This window comes from Bolinopsis microptera, chromosome 10 (genome assembly GCF_026151205.1).
Source record: "Bolinopsis microptera isolate Bmic1 chromosome 10, MBARI_Bmic_1.0, whole genome shotgun sequence".
NCBI lineage: Eukaryota > Metazoa > Ctenophora > Tentaculata > Lobata > Bolinopsidae > Bolinopsis > Bolinopsis microptera.
The window spans coordinates 6,896,096-6,917,057 of NC_087081.1; the positions used below are offsets into that span (position 1 = coordinate 6,896,096).

The 20,962-nt window shown below is 36.1% G+C and overlaps 2 protein-coding genes across 7 annotated transcripts in view; one reads left to right on the top strand and one right to left on the bottom strand.

The window, feature by feature from the left end:
• The window catches only part of LOC134821753 (calmodulin-like), a 104,362-nt gene that overhangs the window by 34,818 nt on the left and 48,582 nt on the right, over positions 1–20,962 (top strand). For 3 of the 4 annotated variants that reach the window (XR_010161044.1, XM_063832499.1, XM_063832502.1), the window contains one exon: positions 4,572–4,684. Coding sequence is in view for 3 of the 4 variants with exons in the window: in XM_063832499.1 (XP_063688569.1) it covers positions 4,572–4,684 (113 nt within the window). In the remaining variant the exon portion in view is untranslated. Of the gene's footprint in view, positions 1–4,571; positions 4,685–20,376; positions 20,763–20,962 lie in introns of those variants that run through there. The other variant, XM_063832500.1, reaches the window with a different exon arrangement.
• Positions 736–3,556, bottom strand: LOC134821754 (uncharacterized). Of its 3 annotated transcripts, none has more exons than XM_063832504.1 (6): positions 3,217–3,548; positions 2,871–3,009; positions 2,602–2,676; positions 2,168–2,280; positions 1,892–1,980; positions 736–1,735 (listed from the first exon to the last, which is right to left on the bottom strand). In XM_063832504.1, the coding sequence occupies exons 1-6, from the start codon at positions 3,343–3,345 to the stop codon at positions 1,501–1,503; spliced, it is 780 nt and encodes a 259-aa protein (XP_063688574.1). In that variant the 5' UTR covers positions 3,346–3,548; the 3' UTR covers positions 736–1,500. The 3 variants fall into 3 exon arrangements, with proteins under 3 accessions (XP_063688574.1, XP_063688573.1, XP_063688575.1); XM_063832503.1 differs by having other exon boundaries at positions 2,168–2,292; XM_063832505.1 differs by having other exon boundaries at positions 1,667–1,776; positions 2,168–2,292; positions 3,217–3,556.

The window sequence follows — 20,962 nt, forward strand, 5'->3', positions numbered from 1 at the left end:
TAACTGTCTAAGTTAATGAAGTGCACTATTTTTATAATATAGGAGTTGCACTTATCCATACCAGCTGCCACTGTAGTAGTATCTGACGAGCTCGACTATTTCACGTGGAATTCCGCAATAAACTGGAACATTCCAGACTATTCCACCTGGAACTACCGATACTCAACTGTCTGATTTCATGTCTAAATCATGCAGTGAAAAGTATCAGAAAATTCACATAAAATAGATTTCGAAAGTTTTGATGATCCACGAGTAAGATAATAAGTGATAACGAATAAATCCTACTGCAGTAAAGCTGACGTAATTTTAAGTTCAAGAGATACAGCTGTCCAAGGTTGCATATTGTATACTGAAAGTAATTTTGACGGCGTATAATAAACATAATAAATAATCATCATTTAGTCTTAACTTAATATGCGGCAAATATGTGGTAAATATGCGGCAAATGTGTAGTAAATATTTAGTAAATATGTGGTAACTTGACTTACTCGACTTAGGGCGGCTTCAACGTCCGAACAAAATGTGGTAAATTTGTGGTAAATATGTGGTTAATATGCGGCAAATGTGTAATAAATATTTAGTAAATATTTAGTAAATATTTAGTAAATATTTAGTAAATATTTAGTAAATATTTAGTAAATATTTAGTAAATATTTAGTAAATATTTAGTAAATATTTAGTAAATATTTAGTAAATATTTAGTAAATATTTAGTAAATATTTAGTAAATATTTAGTAAATATTGAAGTTGCGGCATTCTTACACCCACTGAACAGCAATGATAACTCTATTTTGCAGCTGTCATAGGTTGACTGGGGTCATTTAAACAGCGAATAAATAATCTTCATTTAGATACTGCCGGTTCAGCGATCTTATACTGATTTCTGGACAGCGGAGCTCTGAAAGTCGTGAGGTCTTTAGTTCGAGTATTTGTCAATATTTAGACGGCAGAGAAGTTAGTTAAACGCTTCGAGGCTTACAATGGCTGAAATTTCACATTTATAACTATATTTTACGCTTCGATGGTTTCTAGCGATCTTATTTCAAACGGCCACTTTACAGTCTCCGGTTTAGCCGGCCCTAAGTAGGAAAGTAAGAAATTAATACACGATAGTCACTATAAAACAAATCGAACCAATATTTAATCTTTATAACCAATGAGGAAAAATACCTCTGTCAGAGATTGTGGACGGTTTTATTTAAATTACAAGCACAAAATGTTCAGAAATTCTGAAAGGTCTCCAATATATTTTGTTCAAGTGCCTGTTGATGTTATAATTATGTATAACAACAAAGCTTATAAAGGATACCGGAGTGGTCCCAGAGGTATCATTACTGAAATTCATATTTCTTAAAACATTTTTCACCTAGAGTCCTAGATACTCAAATTGTTAAAGCTGATCATAGTCACATGTGCAGTAGTTGAAGTAAGCAGAGTATTTTGCAAATGACATCATAACTCTCTAGAACTTTCCAGAACTTAAAACTCCCCACAAGTCAGCTAAGGTTCAAGTCTGGAGTTGGGTGGGGGTTCAGGTGCTCCATTCCTTGTCTGCATCCTGCCCAGCACTCTGCTGTAACTCGTCCCTCTACTACCACAGGCTGAAGCAGTTGGTAGCACTATCGGCTTCTCAATATCCATCTTGTTGAGACTTCTCTTCAGGTCTATTAGAGATCCAAACAGTTCGCTAGCTTGGTCCACGTGGCACTCCAGACATTGCTCGTTTGTGATAAATCTGGGGATATAGTTTCTCTTTCACTTTCTCTTGTGATAAACCTGGGGATATAGTTTCCCTTTCTAGCTTACGTAGTATGTCAACGCGATATTTTAGGCAAAAATCCTCTAACAGCGAAAAAAGCTTCAAAAGTTTAAGAAACTACGAAAAACCAACCTGAAACTGTTGGTCGTCTTGTATTTCCTTCTTTTGTTACGAGGTTCTGTTAACCTCATCGTGCGATCTATTTTGTTAATCCTGTTCACCTGGCAAAAAGTCACTTTTATTTTTCTAATTTATAAAACTCTTGAAAATGGGTGATCCATTTCAGAAAAGGGTTATCACATTCAATATGACGTTAACACGGCTTAGATGCCAAAATCCAACAGATTTGTAATTTGTTTAATAACTAATTAATCAATTAACTAATTAACAGACTATCATAATACCCACCTTGTTGCTGTACTGTGCGATTAACAGGTGTCTGGGTAGCTTGTTGAAGTTCGGGTGCAGCCCCTCTGGGACTACCTTCCCTTGAAATATCGTCCCTCTCTTTATCTGCATACCTGCCGGGGGTTCTTGGGGTGACATTATTTAAAAAGATTATAGTCTGATACTCTAACATACAGTTAGTAGAAGTGTCATTAGTAAAGATTTTGTTGCACTAACGTGTAAAATCCGGATTGGAATATTATTTATGAGTCGCATAGTTGAAATGTTTTCTTGGGTAAATTTCTATAATTGATCCCGTTTGATGCGACAAGGAAAAGGCTCTTATCAGGAAAGGAATTATTCGTTGTACTATAAGTTATAACAGTTTACCCTGAAAAGCCTCTAATTTTCGAATATTTTAAAAGTTGAAAATTGTATCAATGATGAGCTCTTACCTCTAGCTGCTTCTGCCCTCTTTTGTTGATAGCGTTCAAACAGTGTACATGTCTCTATCTGATTCCGAGGTAATCCTGAAATAATGAGATTGAGAAAGAATCACTAATAATATCGAGTGCAGTCAGAAAATTGTTGCTAACTAACAAATACAGGCTGCTGTCCTAAAGTTACCAGTTAATACTGGTTAGTCTCGTTATCATTCCAATTAAAACAGAGCAATTAAGCAATTAAAGGATTAACTAATTAACTAATTAAGTGAGAGTCTCACCAAATAGAATAGGTGTGTCTGTTTTCTTGGGGGGTTTTGGGTAGGTTTTATACGTTTGTTCAATCTCTGCGAAGGACTGCTTGGAAAGCGCACTTGTTATTGAAAACTCGCTCGAGAAGGATATCCGCGGGATCTTTATCTGTAATTGTGGGTTACTGTTCGATCATTCATAATTTGATAAAATGTAGGCCAGCTTAACTTGTTCTTGATTCAAAGTTTAAACTATGTAATATGTATGATTAATATAAAATAGAGAATTGTATCGATATACAATATTTACAACAAGGTTTACATGAATCTGATATTATTATTATCAAGACTTCCAAGACATTGATCATATTCGGACCATTAATCGTTTAGAAGGATCCTCAGTGATTCCTGGGTGTGGTGTTTTAGACTTGAGTTTTGGCAGCTTGCCATCCCTCTCAACAATATCACGTGACCCCTCCTGGTTAACTTGAGGATTACAAACCATCACCACCAGACGAAAACAGCTAGAAACCCATGATTCAAACAACAGAAAAGGTACACTGCGACGCAGGACAACACGAACAGCTGTGTAAACTGTAAAGATATCGACTGCTGCCCTTAAATTCCGTCATAACAACGACTCTCGATAACTCACAGCGGTCAGCTGTAAGTTAAACCAGTAAAGGTGTTCATCATGAGGTGAGCCGGACGGCACGAATGCTTGTTCAAAAGCAATTAATCTAACGGATGTTTTCGTGTAAAGTTGTAAAACTCACCGCGGAACTAGGGGGGAAATGAGGATATGCTCGGCTGTTCTTCTCGAGCTACATTTACGATATCTTCTAAAAGGAGTATAGAGTGAGCTGCGTGAGGAAACGTGTGATTTTTTGTATGATGTCAAACACAAGGATGTGTTTTGTAGAGGATTAAAGGATTCTTAAGAAACTTGAGCTAACATTAAACAAACATTAAACAAACTACGAGTACATCTAGCTTTAATGAAATGTCCGCTATATCGTGCATCTCCTAAAGCTAAGCCTCCATCAAATATTCAGCGGGACTTTTAGCGTCATCTGACCTCAAATTTTGTCATTCTGCAAATTTAACATGCTTAGGTTCATAATAAACGGCTACGCTGAAACAAAAACGCATCCGAAACTACAAAAGTTTTGTCGAATTATTCAACTTGGAACAATTAAAAATGCAATATGAAATATGCAATATATGCATGGTTACAAGTACAAGTGCTGTGTACTTCTGGTGTTGTTGTTGTTGTGACTAAGTGGCCCGACCGGCCCATTGGCCCAAACATTTCTTTCACTTTGAGCTAGTGTCTTGGAATAGAACTTATTCAAATTTGAAGCAGCTTAAAAGGATGCGGCTTTCTTTTATTAACCTTTGTTCTACCGATCAATTGGTTCGATGATTAATATAAAACAATGACTTATTCAATAAAATAAAAGTAAGCTATTAAACAAATAAGTAATTCAAAATAACCGAATATTCTAGGATAAGTTAACTCAGAGATGAGACTATTTAAGGAAATGTAATAGTAAATATCCTGATAAGTATTCGGTACTCCGCGTGACTTTCAAGTTCATGACGTAATTTATAATTCTCCTGGGGTATGTGACATCATCACACTGCTTTCGTGATGTCATCACAATACTCACGTGACGTCATCACAATACTCACGTGACGACATCACGTCTTGATCCACCTTATTTTCAGAATGTGGGTAATAAAGGTCGTAAAGGTGCAGATATCGCAGTGTTCACTTCTAAAGGGATCATAAATACTAATGTAACAGACGAGTTCAACCCTTTTCAGATCGACACTTTTAGGTTAGTTGTTTGGTTGGATTATTAGATTGTTGTTATTTGTTTACCGTAATTAACTAATTAACTACTTAGCGTAAATACTCATTCTATTGATTAACTTAATGAATTATTCACAAGGATGCTGGTCAGCGTCCACAGTGTGTCCACGACTATCGATCATAAACAAAAATCAAGAAAAGTATTGGAATTTTCTCAGCATCGTATAGCCATCCAAACTGAGAACTTGAGCAATTCAAATTTCGCGTGCGCCAATGATGACTCATGTTTTGATTATAAAAGTCCGCAGCTGAAGAATAATAATTTATTGTTTAAGCATGATGATTGCTGAGTATATTTATTTCAAGATGTTAATGTTACATGCAGGTCTATTAAAAGCGCAATCTAATTTTTCTCTAATCTAGCTTTGAGGCTGGGAAAAGCTAGCCAATCACATAAACTTTCAGCATGATAACATGTTGCATAATAACATAATTGCATGATTGCATAGTTAATATGGTAGATACTTAATTTTTCAAGGGAAGAAAAGAAAATAAAACATAACATATATACATGTGCTTAAAAGCTGTGACAACCTTATAAAAGGAGGTTATCGGGAAATAACTTAAGCTAATAAAAGTGAAATAACGTAAGGGTGGTGCATAAATAGTAATACTTTATAAATAATTAGACAAAATTATCAAATTTATCGTTTTTTTATTATCAACCTAAAAATTCGAATCAAAATTTCTTGTTATAGTATGAACATGTTTATGACTTCATACTTTCTTACGGAAGTTATTAAGCTATCTCCACATTGAGGACATTTGAGTTCCCTTGGCAACCTTAATTGAAGTTGAGTTCCCTCGGCAACCTTACATGAAGTTGAGTTCCCTTGGCAACCTTATTTTAAGTTGAGTTCCCTTGGCAATCTTAATTGAAGTTGAGTTCCCTTGAAAACCCTACTTCAAGTCGAGCTCCCTTGGCAACCGTACTTGAAGTTGAGTTTCCTAGGCAACCTTACTTTAAGTTGGGTTCCCTTGGCAACCTTACTTGAAGTTAAGTTCCTTTGACAACCTTATTTCAAGTCGAAGTCCCTTGGCAACTGTAGTTGAACTTCGAGCAGAGTTCATTTGGCAGGTGGTGAAAGATGTATATATTGACTTAAATAAGTCGAATATTCGAGAACTAGAAGTGTAAAGAATGTACTTGAATGCACCCGTTCAAATGTTAAACACAGGTCTAAAACACTTTGTTTGGGACGTTTTTTAATTTTGTTATCTTAACATTGGCCTTGTTAATGTTGTGTTGCTCTTTGTTTTCTTGTTCTTGGTGATCAGATCTGGATTTCGATTAAGTATTTTGAAGATCTCTACGTGACGAGCAGAGGTTCTGCCTTGTGCCCTAGTAACCCTAGCAACCACCTAGCCCTATCCTGTAACCCTAGCAACCAGAATCCATTCCTCTTGATGCAGGCGAATAACTTTGACACCTTCAGGTAAGTGACAGTTTGTTGTCAATAAAATAACCTTAGCATTATTATAATATGTATTTCATGAGTCAGGGTAAAATTATAGGCACGAGTAAAAATTGAGCAGCAACTCATTGTTAAAAAATTATAATTTTTTTGAAATCCTGAAATTCTTTCTGACTAACCCTGTAAGTGATTCCCTTAATTATTAGTAAAGTACTTGTTGGTTGTACTTCGTAGTAAAGTGAAGCGAGCTGAACGTTTGAACTTCCAATGTTGCAGAAGGGACTGTAACCATGGCGACATGTGCGGTGTGCCTTGAACAGGAAACAAAATGTCAAGTTCAACAATGAATAGGGATATGTTGTAAACAATAAAATACAATAAACCAACCGGAATTAAAATAAATTCCCTTACAATTTATTGCAATTTATTACAAAGTTACAACTATAATGAATTTGTATAAGATCGGGACTCCGGAGGTTAAATTGCGCAGAGTTATGCCCCTTGTATAATTATCTTGACGTGGATTTATGGGTTTTACGGATATCGATTTCAGTAAACAATTATTGTAGCCCTGATAATATCGAAAGTGCTGATCACTATAGTTGTGACGTCATCACACTACTCACGTGACGTCATGACACTACTCACTATAGTTGACATTGTTGTGTCCGTTGCTGTAATCTCAGTGAATATTTTCTTTTTAATTCATCTAAAAATATCCCCCACTAAAAATTGTTCCTATCGTTTTATTTGAACCTTTATTTGAGGTTTGCCCTGTTGTCAGCCTTTTTTTACTTTGAACCACCGCAAACTAAGCTATTTGTTACGTGGCAAGTAATGAAGTAAAGTGAATAACCTCTTATAAGTATTAAACTAACATTTGGCGACGAAATATCGCTTCTTTAAGTTATTTGTTCCATCGTTGAAAATGCTGGAAATTGTCCTGACGACGCCTTATATTTCTTCGAACTGAGCTTGTTAAAAAGAACAAAGCAACAGCAATTTATTGGTTACTACTAAGCGTCTATTACCTGTCTTCGAGACAAAAGAAGTTGGCTCATTAGTAAATAGTAATTATGTTCTAATATAGCCGTGTAATTAGAATATTATTTCGGTTTAAAAGGGCTGGCAAACTGCTAACTGTCGTTATATATTATATCTGAATCTGTTCAAACACGAAGATTAAACTCAGTTAATTCAGTTAATTCCTTTCTTATATATAACTTATAAATAACTTTATATAACTTATAAATTCTGAGAGGTCTGGAGCCCAGACTCTGACTCTTGCTCTCACAATAATATTATCTTCCTAACAACATAATTATTATATAATTATTCGATTGTTTTATCCCATTCCCAATATTGAATATCTAGATCTGAATTGGACAACCCTAGCCTACAATTTAAAGAATTGTTAAGGGGCTGATTTCTCTCTCAAATTAGTCTTTGCTCAGGGCGTATTATTTCTAGGAAAGTGAATAATTACCAATTATGCTAGACTCTCCCCCCTTGACTTGACTCTAAAATCATCTCGGTTTGGGGTTGACAATTGCACCGACTGTCGCGATCACTTTTTGTCGGTTTGAATCAATCTGAAATTTTGCATCGATAAAATCCTGTCAAGACCTCCTAAATTATATGTCTCAAAGTTTAATCTTTTGTTTCCAGCTAGCCGACTAATGCTATAATTTTGTGTGGGTCTGAACTTGCCGACTTATAGATAAGATATATAGGATTCCTTAGAACATTAACAAATGAAAACACAGGTGTGATATGCTGGGGGCCTACGGACCCCCTTCATCCAGTTTCAAACTTGTCACCCTGATTACACATAGCGTAGTAGTGACATTGTTTGCCATGTCCCGAAAATGAAGCTAAAGAGATATATAAATATAAATATTACGATATTAATACAGCAATGTTAGATTGTTTTATATCCCAAATATCCCATTTTTAGTATCTAGATGTGAATCGGACGACCCTATAGCCTTCATTGTTGCGAAGCTTTGTTGAGCCGCTGATTGTAGTTGTAATGGCCGTTTTTATATCTAATATCATATCTTTTCAAACATTTTCGCTATTTGATGATATGCATTGATCTGACGAATTTTTCATTTGAAGGTTTTTTTTTTTTTTTTTTTTTTGTGGAGGGCGCTCACTTTACCTCCCCGGATTAGCAGGGAGGCTACGTCCGCCTTGTGGCTAACGTCTGATGGAGCTCCTTTGGACTGCAGGCTTTGTACCTTTTGCTCTGCTTGGCATGGGGTTCGCAGAGCCCGGTACGTCCAAAAGACATAACATAGTTATGACCCGGTAGATCGGCGATGACCCTAAGGTTATCTGCCATAATGATCCGTCATCGGGAGACTCCATAGAACCCGTCTGGAGTCAGGTGTCGAAACACCCTCCCGGAAAAGGTAGTGCGTTACTTCGAGGAACTACCACCGCATTATGCTAGCGGGCCTGCCCTGGTGATCCTCGAGGTTGTGTTGTGCTTTTAGTATTTAGGAGGATCGAGTTGAGATAATATTAAACTCGAGCCCTGGTGTGATGTTCCTTTGGTTTATCTTTGGTTTCAAGTATTTAAGTTTTGATGTACCTTTGTTTCAGATTCTTTTGTTATGCTGCGCGCGGCTGTCTCGCGCTCTCGTGGAGTGCTGATTTTGGTCCTTTGTATAATAATAATGATGAGAGATTGAGTTGTTTTTGTATTTACATTGGGAAGACTGAGATGGTAGCCGAGGATGGCTGACTCATTTGAAGGTTATTCGGCTATATTGTGAGCGTAGCGGTCAGATTTTTGATAAAAGTACAGGAAGAATTACAAAAATAAATTCCATCAGAATATGCAGGAAGAATTACAAAAATAACTAGAAATACAATTCTTCCACTAAACGGAACGTGATGAAACATTTGGACTTTTTCAAGTTCCCACACTTGAAGGTGGCCAATTTTCAGCACTCGGTCATGTCGAAGATCAAAGTAAATTGATCTTGGACAAGTCAAAGTTAATTAAAACTAGACCTGCTTGAACTGAGAAGTTGGTGTGATCCCAATCCCAAAGGTTAGAACTCAACTAGTAAGACGCATCATATTCTTTGAGAATTCTTTGGCTTTATAGTTTTTGCAAGCTAGACTCATAGTTAGCTTCATCATAAAATGTTTAAACGTTTTAAGAGCTTACTTTGGTGTTAGTTGGACACGCTGCACTGTAACTAATAAAAAAGTGTTATATATTGAAGTCTATATATTTTAAACCTTAAGTTTATTTTAAATTCGGTTCTTTTTAATAAAAAGTGGTTCGGCCAATTTTGGTATTGTGCTAGTATAGAATATAAATGCATCAATGTCGTGTGACCTGATCCGATCACCAAGAAATTGGCCGACCGTCAACATTTCAGCCCCACATTGTCAATAAAAGAACAATTTTTCTTCTCTAGTCTCCCTTAAATTCAGTTAATCAATCAATGATCTTCAGAAATATTTTCCAAATTACGTTAAATTTATCAGCCAGTTTCACCTCAAGATTAGAAGATTACTTTTTATCCACATGTCATGTCAGGCACGTGTAATTTCAGGCACATGTACTTAGAGTAGATTATTTACTTTCTACAGGCCATTAAGTCAACTTTTGTACAACCTCTCATGGTATTCATGTGTCAACTTCACTTCGATTTTATGTCCTCTCCGCATCGGTTGAACGGTATCTGAGGCTGAGTTTTTAGTTCGAATTTAGCTCTAACTCGGGAGAATACTTATTTTACAAATTAAAACTGTCCTCACTTACATCCAGTCAGAAGAGAATTGCAATTTCAGTTTTACAATTTCACTGGTATGTGACTCAAAACACGACTTAAACAGCGTGTGTAGGGAGACGTTGTCATGGAGATTACCCTCTGTCAACAACAAAGTTAGATAATATCTCCTGCGCTGTGTCCGGCTTCAAAAGTTGCAACATTTCGAGTTTCACAACTGCAATACCTTAAAATAGTAACCTGTCTTCACAGTTTATCAGTTTATGATAACAAATTTCTCTAATTTTTTGTCAGTGAAATCATTTTCATGATATAACGCTAATCGTGGCTTATAACTTTACGGATGTGTCGAAAAGAATAATGTGTTGAAAAATAGGTTGACAGGTGCAAATCTTGATAATTCCTAAATCGCATTTTTGTTCTACTTTATTTTAAAATTGTAGGTTTCAATTTTCCAGGAATAAGTCTGATTTCGTTTTTTGGACCTTATGTAATCATGGAAGTTAGGGCCAACATTTAGCCAGCTAAGGTTAGACATTGCTGCGTTGGTAAATGTGCATTTCTGTTTTGTAGACTATACCAAGGTGCACCTTTATTCATTAAATGAAATGCGCAATTGGAATTTGAGCTCCAATGCAATCCTTTAATTTGATTTAGTTTTGAAAAGCTGTTGTAGACTTTGTCATTTGTATAGACTTTTATTTTTGATGGGACTTTTATTAATTTAGTTTTTCCAAAACAGAGATCGAAGACATTTTATTTTTAACTATTCTTAAGCTATAAATTAACCAACTTCTATTTGTAAGTTAGGATGTAACCTAAGTTCTAATTGTAAGTTTCCGTGCTGTCTAGTCACATCAATCTACGTGAATTAATGTATTCGGTAATGGATACCCTTATTTTTGCCGTAATTATAGTACTACGGTAAATTAAGTACTACGGTAAATTAGGTTTTTAGTGTTACGATATGTACAGAATTGATAACAAAAGTTGATGTAATCATGGTTTTGGCTTTTGATTCACCAGTTCTTAGTAGTATTAAAAATGCATTTAAACAGTTTTATGAAGTAATACATGGCCTTATATCCCAAAAATGCCAGTCTATATAATAGGAAGACTATCAGCTAATAGTAACCAATTATTACAAGACAACTTTAACGTAAGCATAACACTACAATGACAGGGTAGTATAGTTGATTAACTTGATTCCTCACGTCACTGTTACGAGCTTCTGAATACTAGTACATACTACATATTTGGCTGTGGCAATTTGCGAGGGTCCACGTTTTGTGCCCGTAGCCGCATGACTTTATTTGTTACTGGTTATTTAGAGTTATACTTATATTTATATAGTTGGGGCCCTTATAGGGGACCATCTCGATCAGCTAAAATCCGTCAAAAATGTGTGCTGATCTCGAATTTTTAAGTTTTATGCCCATATAATTGACAATACTGAATACTGTATTATATAGTACATAATATATTGTTGTATTAAACACTTTCGGCGAACATGCTTATTCCCAGAAAATAAATCTTTGCTTCTCTTTTATTGAGGAAAAGAAGAGGTCTGGTAATCCAGGTAGGCCGGTTAAGATTAGCACAATTGACGGTACAGAGAGGTTTTATTTATTACAAATTTGAATATCTTAACCCCACTGAAGTGACTGATTCATCATTATAATCAATAAAATGATAGTACAGCAGGCTATCGGTTCGATCTTGACTGTACCTTTGCTGCAGTTTTTGTGAAAATCGATAAGGTTGTACTGTAATATCGTGTGGTTAACGTTTTTCAGTTTCAGACCTTTCCACTGAGTAATTCCTAATTACTAAAATCTGCCGAGATTTATTGAACTCCAACTACAAATATTGGTGATTTTAGTATTCTTGGAACGAAAAATTCACGAAGTTTAAAAAAAGTCATTTTTCTCCATGTATATGCAATTTTATCACTTTTGGCGAAAAATTTTTTTTTGAATTTTCGAAATGTCTCAAAAGTGAAATATTTTCAAAGTTTTTCATAAAACTACTTTTCTCCGTGTTTTAAGCTATTCCGATCATTTTGAGCCAATAAACAATTTTTGCTAATTAGTTAATTGATAATTATCCAATTAACTAATTGTCTGACGTAAAAAAGTTTTTCCTCCTGATAAGATGAACACCCTCGATTAATCCGCAACCTTTTACGATTTTCACAACTTAAGATATTCGACAAATAAAAGTGGCAAAAATTGGCCTTAAGACACGTGGCAAAGTTTTGAAAAGTTTGGAAAAGTTTGGAAAAGTTCGGAAAAGTTGGTCAGCCATAAAGGGCACCTAATGGCGCTCAAAAATGTCAAAAATCCTTAAAAAGCTTCTTGTGTTGGTAAATAGATTTTTTTAGACGGATCTGTCTGTACTAATATATATGTTTAACTTTACCATTTGTGGATGATTTTGAAGAAGGTTATATCGGTTAATACTTAATATGTTGATCAAAGAGCTTTGTAATCGTAGAACTGATCGCTTGTTTATTTGTTGAGCCGAAAAAGTTGTTAAAACATATGTGGGTGTTCCCGATAAAAGATTTATTCATCAAAGAGCTTAAAAACCGATCAGAGCGTGATTCTGACGTTAGCTGTTGTGGGTTGGATTAGACGTTTGTTTTTATGCGTACTTGATCGAGGAATGAGTACTAACCACTATTTCAAAGCTGCCTAGACAGCATGTGTTAGTCACGTAATTTTATCAATCGCTCATCCGTTTTCTTCAGTCTTATAAATTGTCTCTTCAATTTTATTCAATTTTATTATCTTCAAGCTTGAGTGGTAGCCGCTTCAATTAAGTTTAGACCTATGAATAGATAAAAGCGTTAGTGACAATTTACTATTAAGATTCAGACTCTTATTTTTATCAACTATCATTTCCTTCGCCATTGATTGTCATTTTCATTGAAGATCTTAAAACGGAAGTCAGCTTACCATCTTCAGCTTGTCTACCAGCTAAGCAACGTGGAAACTCTCAAGCAAGGTTATTAGTTGTCATTATTTCCACGGATATTTGACAGTTTGCCAGGGTCGGCTATTTCTGTTTGAGTTTAAAATGCAGCTACATGTTGTGAAGTGTTGTTTATAGTAAGTCACTTTCCTTATCAATAACATTTCAGATATAAACGCTATAATTCTAAACAAGCTATTTTTACTGAACTTCATCATTAGCTGCATTTGTAGTTTGTACGGCCTTCCTGACAAATTAACGAACAGAAAACAGTTGTTTGTAAATTATTTCAGATTATTTTCGTAAAGTTTCAAATTCCACACCATTCGTCTGATCTCCTTCCTCTTAGAATACAACTATAATCATTGGGCAGTGACGCATATTTCCATTTCAAAATCGTGTTACGAAGGCCGTTAGAACCGAATAGGGGGTGCAAGATATTCACAATAGTACCATTTACGTGGAACAACATAAAATGCTCCACACTAGTGCTTAGTTCAGATGATATCTTAGTTATTTCAGTTATTTTCGTGCGAACAAATGCGTCACAATTTCATCAGGTGGCGTAGTTTATACTCACTTTGATATCGGTCTCGTTAAATTAGAGAGACTTCGGAAATTTGGGCTAGGCACACTTGGGGCACACTTGGGGCACACTTGGGGCACACTTGGGGCACACTTGGGGCACAAAATTGTATTTCCTGGGGCACAGTATTGGGGCACAGTTGGGGCGAAAAGTTACTTGGGGCACACTTGGGACTTCTTATTTTAACTAAACTGTAGAGACTCCAATATATAGTGAAGATGTGTTGTGTAAAGTCTCCAATATAGTGAAGATGTGTTGTGTAAAGTCTCCAATATAGTGAAGATGTGTTGTGTAGAGTCAGTGGTTTCCCAATTGTCACCTTCAAACCCAAACGTGATAACTTGTAAGCACGGTATTAGGCTTAGGTTTAGTAGAACAAATCAAACATGAGTGAGTCACGTGATGCGAATGTGTTTTTCAGTGGGCGTGGAGTGGGCGTGGAGTGTGATCAGACGGACTGATTCCAGACCTATACGTAATAGTTATATCACCATTCACAAGCTGAAATGATGAATATTAATAAGTGTTAAAAATGTGGGTATATAATTATAATACGGGGTACGTAAGCTTTTGATTCTACATATCTCTGCCTCATTGAACATTGATTGTCTCAATTGATTGTCTCAATTGTCTCAATATCAGTCGGTCGTTTTGATACCTTTGAAGTTTGAACTCATTAAAAATAGAGTAATTGAGTGATTGAGCAGAGATATTCTGTTTCAAACCTTCCTTTACGTACACCCTTAATCTCCTGTCTCTATCTGGTACTCTGAGACAGAAACACCCTTAATCTCCTGTCTCTATCTTGTACTCTGAGACAGAAAAAGATGAAAGAAGCAGAAATAGTCGACTCCGCAGTTAGCACATACTTGTAACGGACTTTTGTCGGATTACCTTTGTGAGTATTGGTATTGCTACAGTTCTAGATGGTAAATAAGTTATAACTCATCGGCATATCATCCTGGAAACTCACTTGAATGGCTTGATCTAAAGGTGAAAACTGGAGGTGGAGTGACCCATAATAGTGCAGTGTTTTTCTGGATGCAACATTTTTTGATGTCCTGACAAATTTTTTTGTCTCTCAACTTTTTTGGTGTAGTTTTTACCTTATTTGGTTGTGTTGCCATGGTAATATCACCTGTTGTCTATTCGGATTGTTTGAAGCATATTTCTGATTAGTTTTTGTTAGACACTGTGAGTTTAACCAGAAGCAATCAAATATTTGTTTCAAACGATGTGTATATTTATAGAAGCAACATATGTTGCCAAATGGTATTATGTAGACTTTTGAGTGAACAGTCTGTGAGTCTGGGAGTACTATAGAGATGGCTAGGTCTTTCTCATTTGATTTCAGCTCTAGACATTTCATTATGAGTCACAAATTGGACTATTCTATCACGAGCTTTCCATTTCAAGCATTTTCTTTAAATTCTCAACCAGTTTATTTGAGGTGTTTTATAATTGTAAACTCTCAACTCCTATCCGGATTCTTTCAAATAGCCAAAGAACCAAGAAAGTTCGAGCTTGGCGAGACTCTGATACCGAAATAAAGTCGCTGATCAAACCTTGAATACCACGAACATGAACTGTTTTCTTATCACGTGTCTTGGTCTAACCAATCATACCGCTAGATTCTGCCCTGGGATTTCCTTTAAACCCTGAATAACACTTGAAGTTGAATAAGACTCGTGGTTGTCCGTCAATTTACGCGTAGTCTCTGTAGATTAACACGTAGCTTTAGCAGTCTCCCTCTCAGCTGTTCATCTTATGTGCTTATCTAGAGAGACAGTATTTAGTATCAGTATAATAAACTTGCTCTGCTCTAGCATTGAATAATAAAGTATTAATTTCGTTAATATTTTTGTTTCATGGTTTTCGACATAATGAACGTGGTTTTGCTTGAATTTTGCACTTATTTTAGTCTCTCATCTCTTCATCTCATGAATGTCAGCCAATCCAAATGCACATAAAAATAAATCGTTACCGGACCACTTTTGACCGATACAGGCAAAAATACGTTTATTTAAGTATTTTAGAGTTCCTAGCGTATTGAGTAGAAATACCACGATTCCAATTAATATAATTATCTGTGAACCCCAAACTCCAATTCTAAAACATTGCACTATAATATCGTAAATATTTGTCGTGGTTGCTGTCATAAACCAACTGATACCTACTTTCATGATAGTCCAGTCATTTATGGACATTTATGGAAATGAACCTGCAAATTTTCCAGATTATTAACTACTATATAAACATGCATATGCGGCTTCGTTTAAGCCTATTTTGAAGTCTCTACTACCTTTAGAAATAAAGGGTCAGTTGCGTCGTTGGGTCAATATGGGTGTGGCCCTCCTGGGTTTTCCCCACGGTAAAAAAAATGTCTCCAACCGAAAATCGTTTATTTATACCTTTGAGAAGGTCCGTGCAAAGTTTCGTGAGTATCTGAAGATTTGCAGGTAGATGTCATTAAATGACTGGACTATAACACCTGTTAAAACGTAACTTTGATAAGTTTTCCTGCAAATTACGTTAGTGAGAAGTATTTAGCACGTGTTCACCAAACCCATCTTACTGACAACTGGTCATTACACGTGTCAAACACACCAATCAGAGAGCTGTTTTCTTATCACGTGTCTTGAGCTAACCAATCATAACGCTGGATTCCGCCCACGTGCATGCTTCTAAGTTTTGCAGAGATTTTCTCTTTGGTAAAGATTCTCATAGGATTTCATATTGTCATTACTTCATTAAATTTACTGCAGTGAAGTAATAACAACATTGTTATCACTTATCATGACGGTTAACTTTGGCTCAGGTTATTTAGTTTGGTCATGAGAAGAAGAAGTGCACTTAGACACCACTAAATATTGTCTGGAAATTAGCAAACTAAATAGAGTCGTATTATATTCTTGATCTGCTGCATACCTTAACCTCTTAACCCACACGAGTCGACCGTGTTAAACTCTCGCATAGTTTGGGGTTCAAGCTATCCATGTTGTTTAACAAGAAATTACAGTGCCAATGATTACGTAAATATTACCATTTTGTAAATGATATCATTAAAAATGAAATCATTCCGAAACAATTTGAAAGTAAAGTTTTTCTTAAGACTTTAAGACGGCTCATGTGAAAAGGGATTTTCACATTATTAAGTGAATGGTAATATATTGTCATTTCTTTATTAAATTAAGTTGTGCGGATATAGCAAGTATGACGATTGTCATATTATCTAAGGCTCGACCTATATAAAGGTTAAATATCACTAAGAAATTGGCAGAGTGATTTAAATCGTATTGATAACTGTTTTTGCAGTTTTGATTCTTAATACACATATTTTCACTCGAGTCTATACTGATCAACTCTCGACAATTCAAGTTTTTTGGGTTCCAGACCATGTTTATTTGGGTTTGGTCAATGGTATTTAACAAGCAATTCTGCGTGCTGCAATTTACTGAGAATTACGTAGATAATAGCACTTTGTAAATGATATCACTCCGACATAATTTGAGAGTAAAGCTTATCTCCCACCCGCTTGCCACGAACCCCTCGTCCATCAGTCTTGTTAAATCACGGTTAATCATCATTTAAATTATTACGCCATGTTTAATTTGTTTATTTCATAGTCGCTATTTCCATTGTCTTAAATCCATATACATTTTAAACTGCAACCTTAAGTTTACCCAGTTTCAAGCTGGCTAGGTCAGCTGAGGGTTGTTCAAGGCACGAACACTGTGCCATTGAATTCTAAATACCGTACTCCGGACCAACATGCACCTCTGAATTCTGTTTTCCGTTCATTTCCCACCTTTTTCTGTCCTCTGCCATGCACTATTTAATTATATAATATATAGTGCTTGGTAGAGAGTTGAAGTGTATGTACTTCTTGTCAAAGTAAAGATAGACCATTACTTCTTGGTAAAAATAGAGCAGTAACTTGTCCCACTTTTCTTTTCTTTCCAGATTTCTTTCCTTGCTGTTAATTACAATTCATAGCGCTGGCCATAAAGGTACGTTGATATATCGGTCAGTATACGAGTCGGGAGATTTCACTTCGGGTGAATCTGGGTAGGCGATACAAGCTTGCTTTCTCAATAGATTTATTCGGATAACGCATAGTTCTGGAATTAAATATTGATCTTAACTGATTTTATCGAGTTTTTTTTTCTGGAGTCGACTCAGCGAGAAGCAGGATATTAGTAATCCGGAAATGATTTCGAACTTGTGATAAATAGATGTTCATACTGACACACTAGATCAACGTTAGATCAACCGGTTGATAGCCGGTTAATAGCCTGTTCGCATTACATCTATTTGCCGATAAGGCTAGTTCACTTATCGCATGTTCTTAAGTAATTACCAAGTGGCTTGATGATAGATTGATCCAAATCATCCAGCCGTGCGTGCACTGTGTGGGAAGTAACTAGTGGTAACAAAGGTAATCAGGTACCATAGTTACACAGTTACCAGGTTTCCATGGTACCTATATAGCCATATGCTGTAATTCTCCGAGACGTGTGAATTTTGCTGAATTTTTTCACACTTTTGTCGGTATTTCTGTTCTATATTTTGCAAGCTGCAAATTGGCCACGTTGGGTTCTTGCATTTTCCGTGTCTTGCACGAGACGTTTCCTAGCGACTTACCGGGGACATACAGTTTCTGCTCCCAGAAAAAAAAATCGAAATCGTCCGATATATATTATCGTTATTCGCCCCATTCTTTCTGTTTCTGTTATCTGACGATGTCATTTTGACAGTTCAAATTATTCCTCATCAGAAGGTTCTGAGATGATAAGATGAAACCATTAGGTAGCGGACATTTGTGTGACTTCCACAACGCAATCAGCACTCATTACACTTGAGCTGAAAAAACAAGGCACTCCAAAGTTTGCTATATTCTTTATGACTTTATAAAGTCAGTTTCAAATTTCAAAAATAGCTGCTCCAAGCTCAACATGTGCTGTTGGTTGATAAATCGTTAATAGAAAGCTATTAATTCACGGCCCATGGCGCCAGCGGCATGAGATCTTATGTTCTATATAAGCCACATATTTTACAACAGAAGCCTAGAATCTGTGCAAGTTTGACAGTTCAGATGCAGTTTCATTTTCGGCGTTCTCTGTCCCCTCGGGAATTTTAAATTTCCAGCTGTTACATCTTAAAAGCATTTATTAATTTTTATTAATGTTGATATTATTAAAATGCTATTTATTTATTAAAATAGGTCTTTGAACCACCGGCACCGTTAGGGAAAACAATTATATTTCTGTTCAAATGTGAGCTGTCTATTTCGAACGAGCGGGAAACCTCATGAGTCATCATGTATGACGTTGATTTCCGATCCTAAGGATTAGTTTTAGCATTGTGTTATTCATTTGGTTTGTTGATGCGGTGATAGTCGCACCCTTTGGGTGGAATCGTCGTTAAATTTTCCAGCTTTACTTTATTAACTAATAACGTATATAGTTGACAGTTGTTGAAAGTATTAAAGCATAGAATTTATGTTAAAACTTATAGGGTCCGGGTGGAAGTCAGGACTAGATTAGGGGCACGTGTTATTCAGTTAAAGATGTTGATAAAGGGTAAATGTAGGGGCCTAGGGTAAAGGTTTATATGGGTTTGGATGAGAGTTTGAGGTAAGGGATATATTTTAATTTTCAGTTTTGGACGAATCAATTGTTTTATCATCGTAGGAATTTTTTCTCAAGCACAAATTATCAATTCATTCAATGACTCTTAAAAACTTCTGTTTTCAGTGCATGTTATTGCGAAATTTCAACACCGGATTTTACTGGAACGAATGAAATAGTTGCAATAACATAAACTTCATTTTCAGACTTTAATGGCCACTAAGTACTTAAGTACATCAAATTCTACTTTATTTGAGACTTGTAGGTTCATTCAGTAATGTTTATCCGAGAAATACTTTGACTAGTCCATTCATATGATAATAAATATATTATATTTATAAATAATTATCAGTGAGTACATTACCCTGCGTGGCCCTACGATCCCATGAGGTCTTTGGCCATTTAACTATATTTATTCAATCTGAGGACCTCCACCCTTTCATCTATAAATCTACATCTGATCAACACTAATTTAATGTGATAATTGATGGGATTATTTGACGGCAGACCAATGACCGTCTTGAAATCACCATGGCAATCGTACTAATCACCATGGTGATCTTACCATTGCTCCAAATAAATTTACCACCTGGTTTACTTACTGCAATAATAAATTATGCCGATTTTTTATATCACTAGCCCGTAGTAATATGGTCTATTTTTGTAGGTCTAACGAAAGATTTTCATTTTTAATCTATTCTATTGTCTCTTTCTCTCGGAAATAACTAACCAACTCGTCTTTTTTAATCTTTTCTATTGACTAAGTTTCGGAAATGACCATGCGTAGTCGGCTGCGGTTGGAACACTATATTATAAAGCTGCCTATTAAATATAGTATATATTAGCAAATTATCATATTTGGATAAGGGTTAAACTAGTAATAGTATACAGATACCTACGTAAATCTTCGCCAGCTCTCTTCTAGAAGAAATCTCACATCTGAACTTGCATTGTTTGTGGCCAGAGGAGATATGAAAGTGCTTCAATCCTGGCCTGAGAAAGGAGTGAACTCGTGCTTTGTTTCCATGGTTAAAACTTTTGCTGGAATTCTCCATCTTGTACCATGCATGAGCTGGATGCAATTTATTATCCGACCCACTTGGACGTGGTATTCTAATTATATACTAGCTTGTAATAGTCTGCATTGCATCTTCTTTTTCCAATTTTAACGCAAGTGTACCGACACTTCCAGCTGAATAACGTTCGGCTTTCTAGTATTTCTGAAGAATTTAACAATTTTGTTAAACAACCACACTTCCGACATTTATAACCATTGTCATAAACTTTACTTTATTTAGATAACAATGATCAGAATCACATCTCTGTCCCGGCCCAAGAACCGTCTTCCTCCCCTCAAGAAGAACAAGTCCTCCTCCCGTGTGTTACCCTCTCTCCCCATCCCCCTGAAGAAAAAGAAGAATGTAGTTGAGCCATGTACTATCAGTAGTAATCGTGCCCAGATTCTCTCAGAGGACTTCAGTCCTACTACATTCCTCCGTAGGAACGGGTTCGGGAACTTCCAGCGAGACCCGGACCAGGACGTGGACTACAGTGACGAGTCGGACAGTGATTGTCGTCCCTGTACCCAGGAAAGTGCAACAGATCACTTCCTGAAGAGGGAGGTGAACTTCACAGTGCTGGCGGAGGGATATATCCCTGGGTTTGCCAAGGACAAGTTCAGGTCAGTGTAGCTGCTTTATCTCTTAGTCTTACTGTTTAGTGTCTGTTTACCGATGAATGTATATTTTATCTAGATAAACAGATAACCTTTTTAAACAAAGTATCGGAGATAATTATCTGTTACGATTACCGGAGTGGATACTGGATAGCCTAGTCAGTGTCTGGTTTATCAGCTTTCTCAACTCGTATTCTTACTTTTTG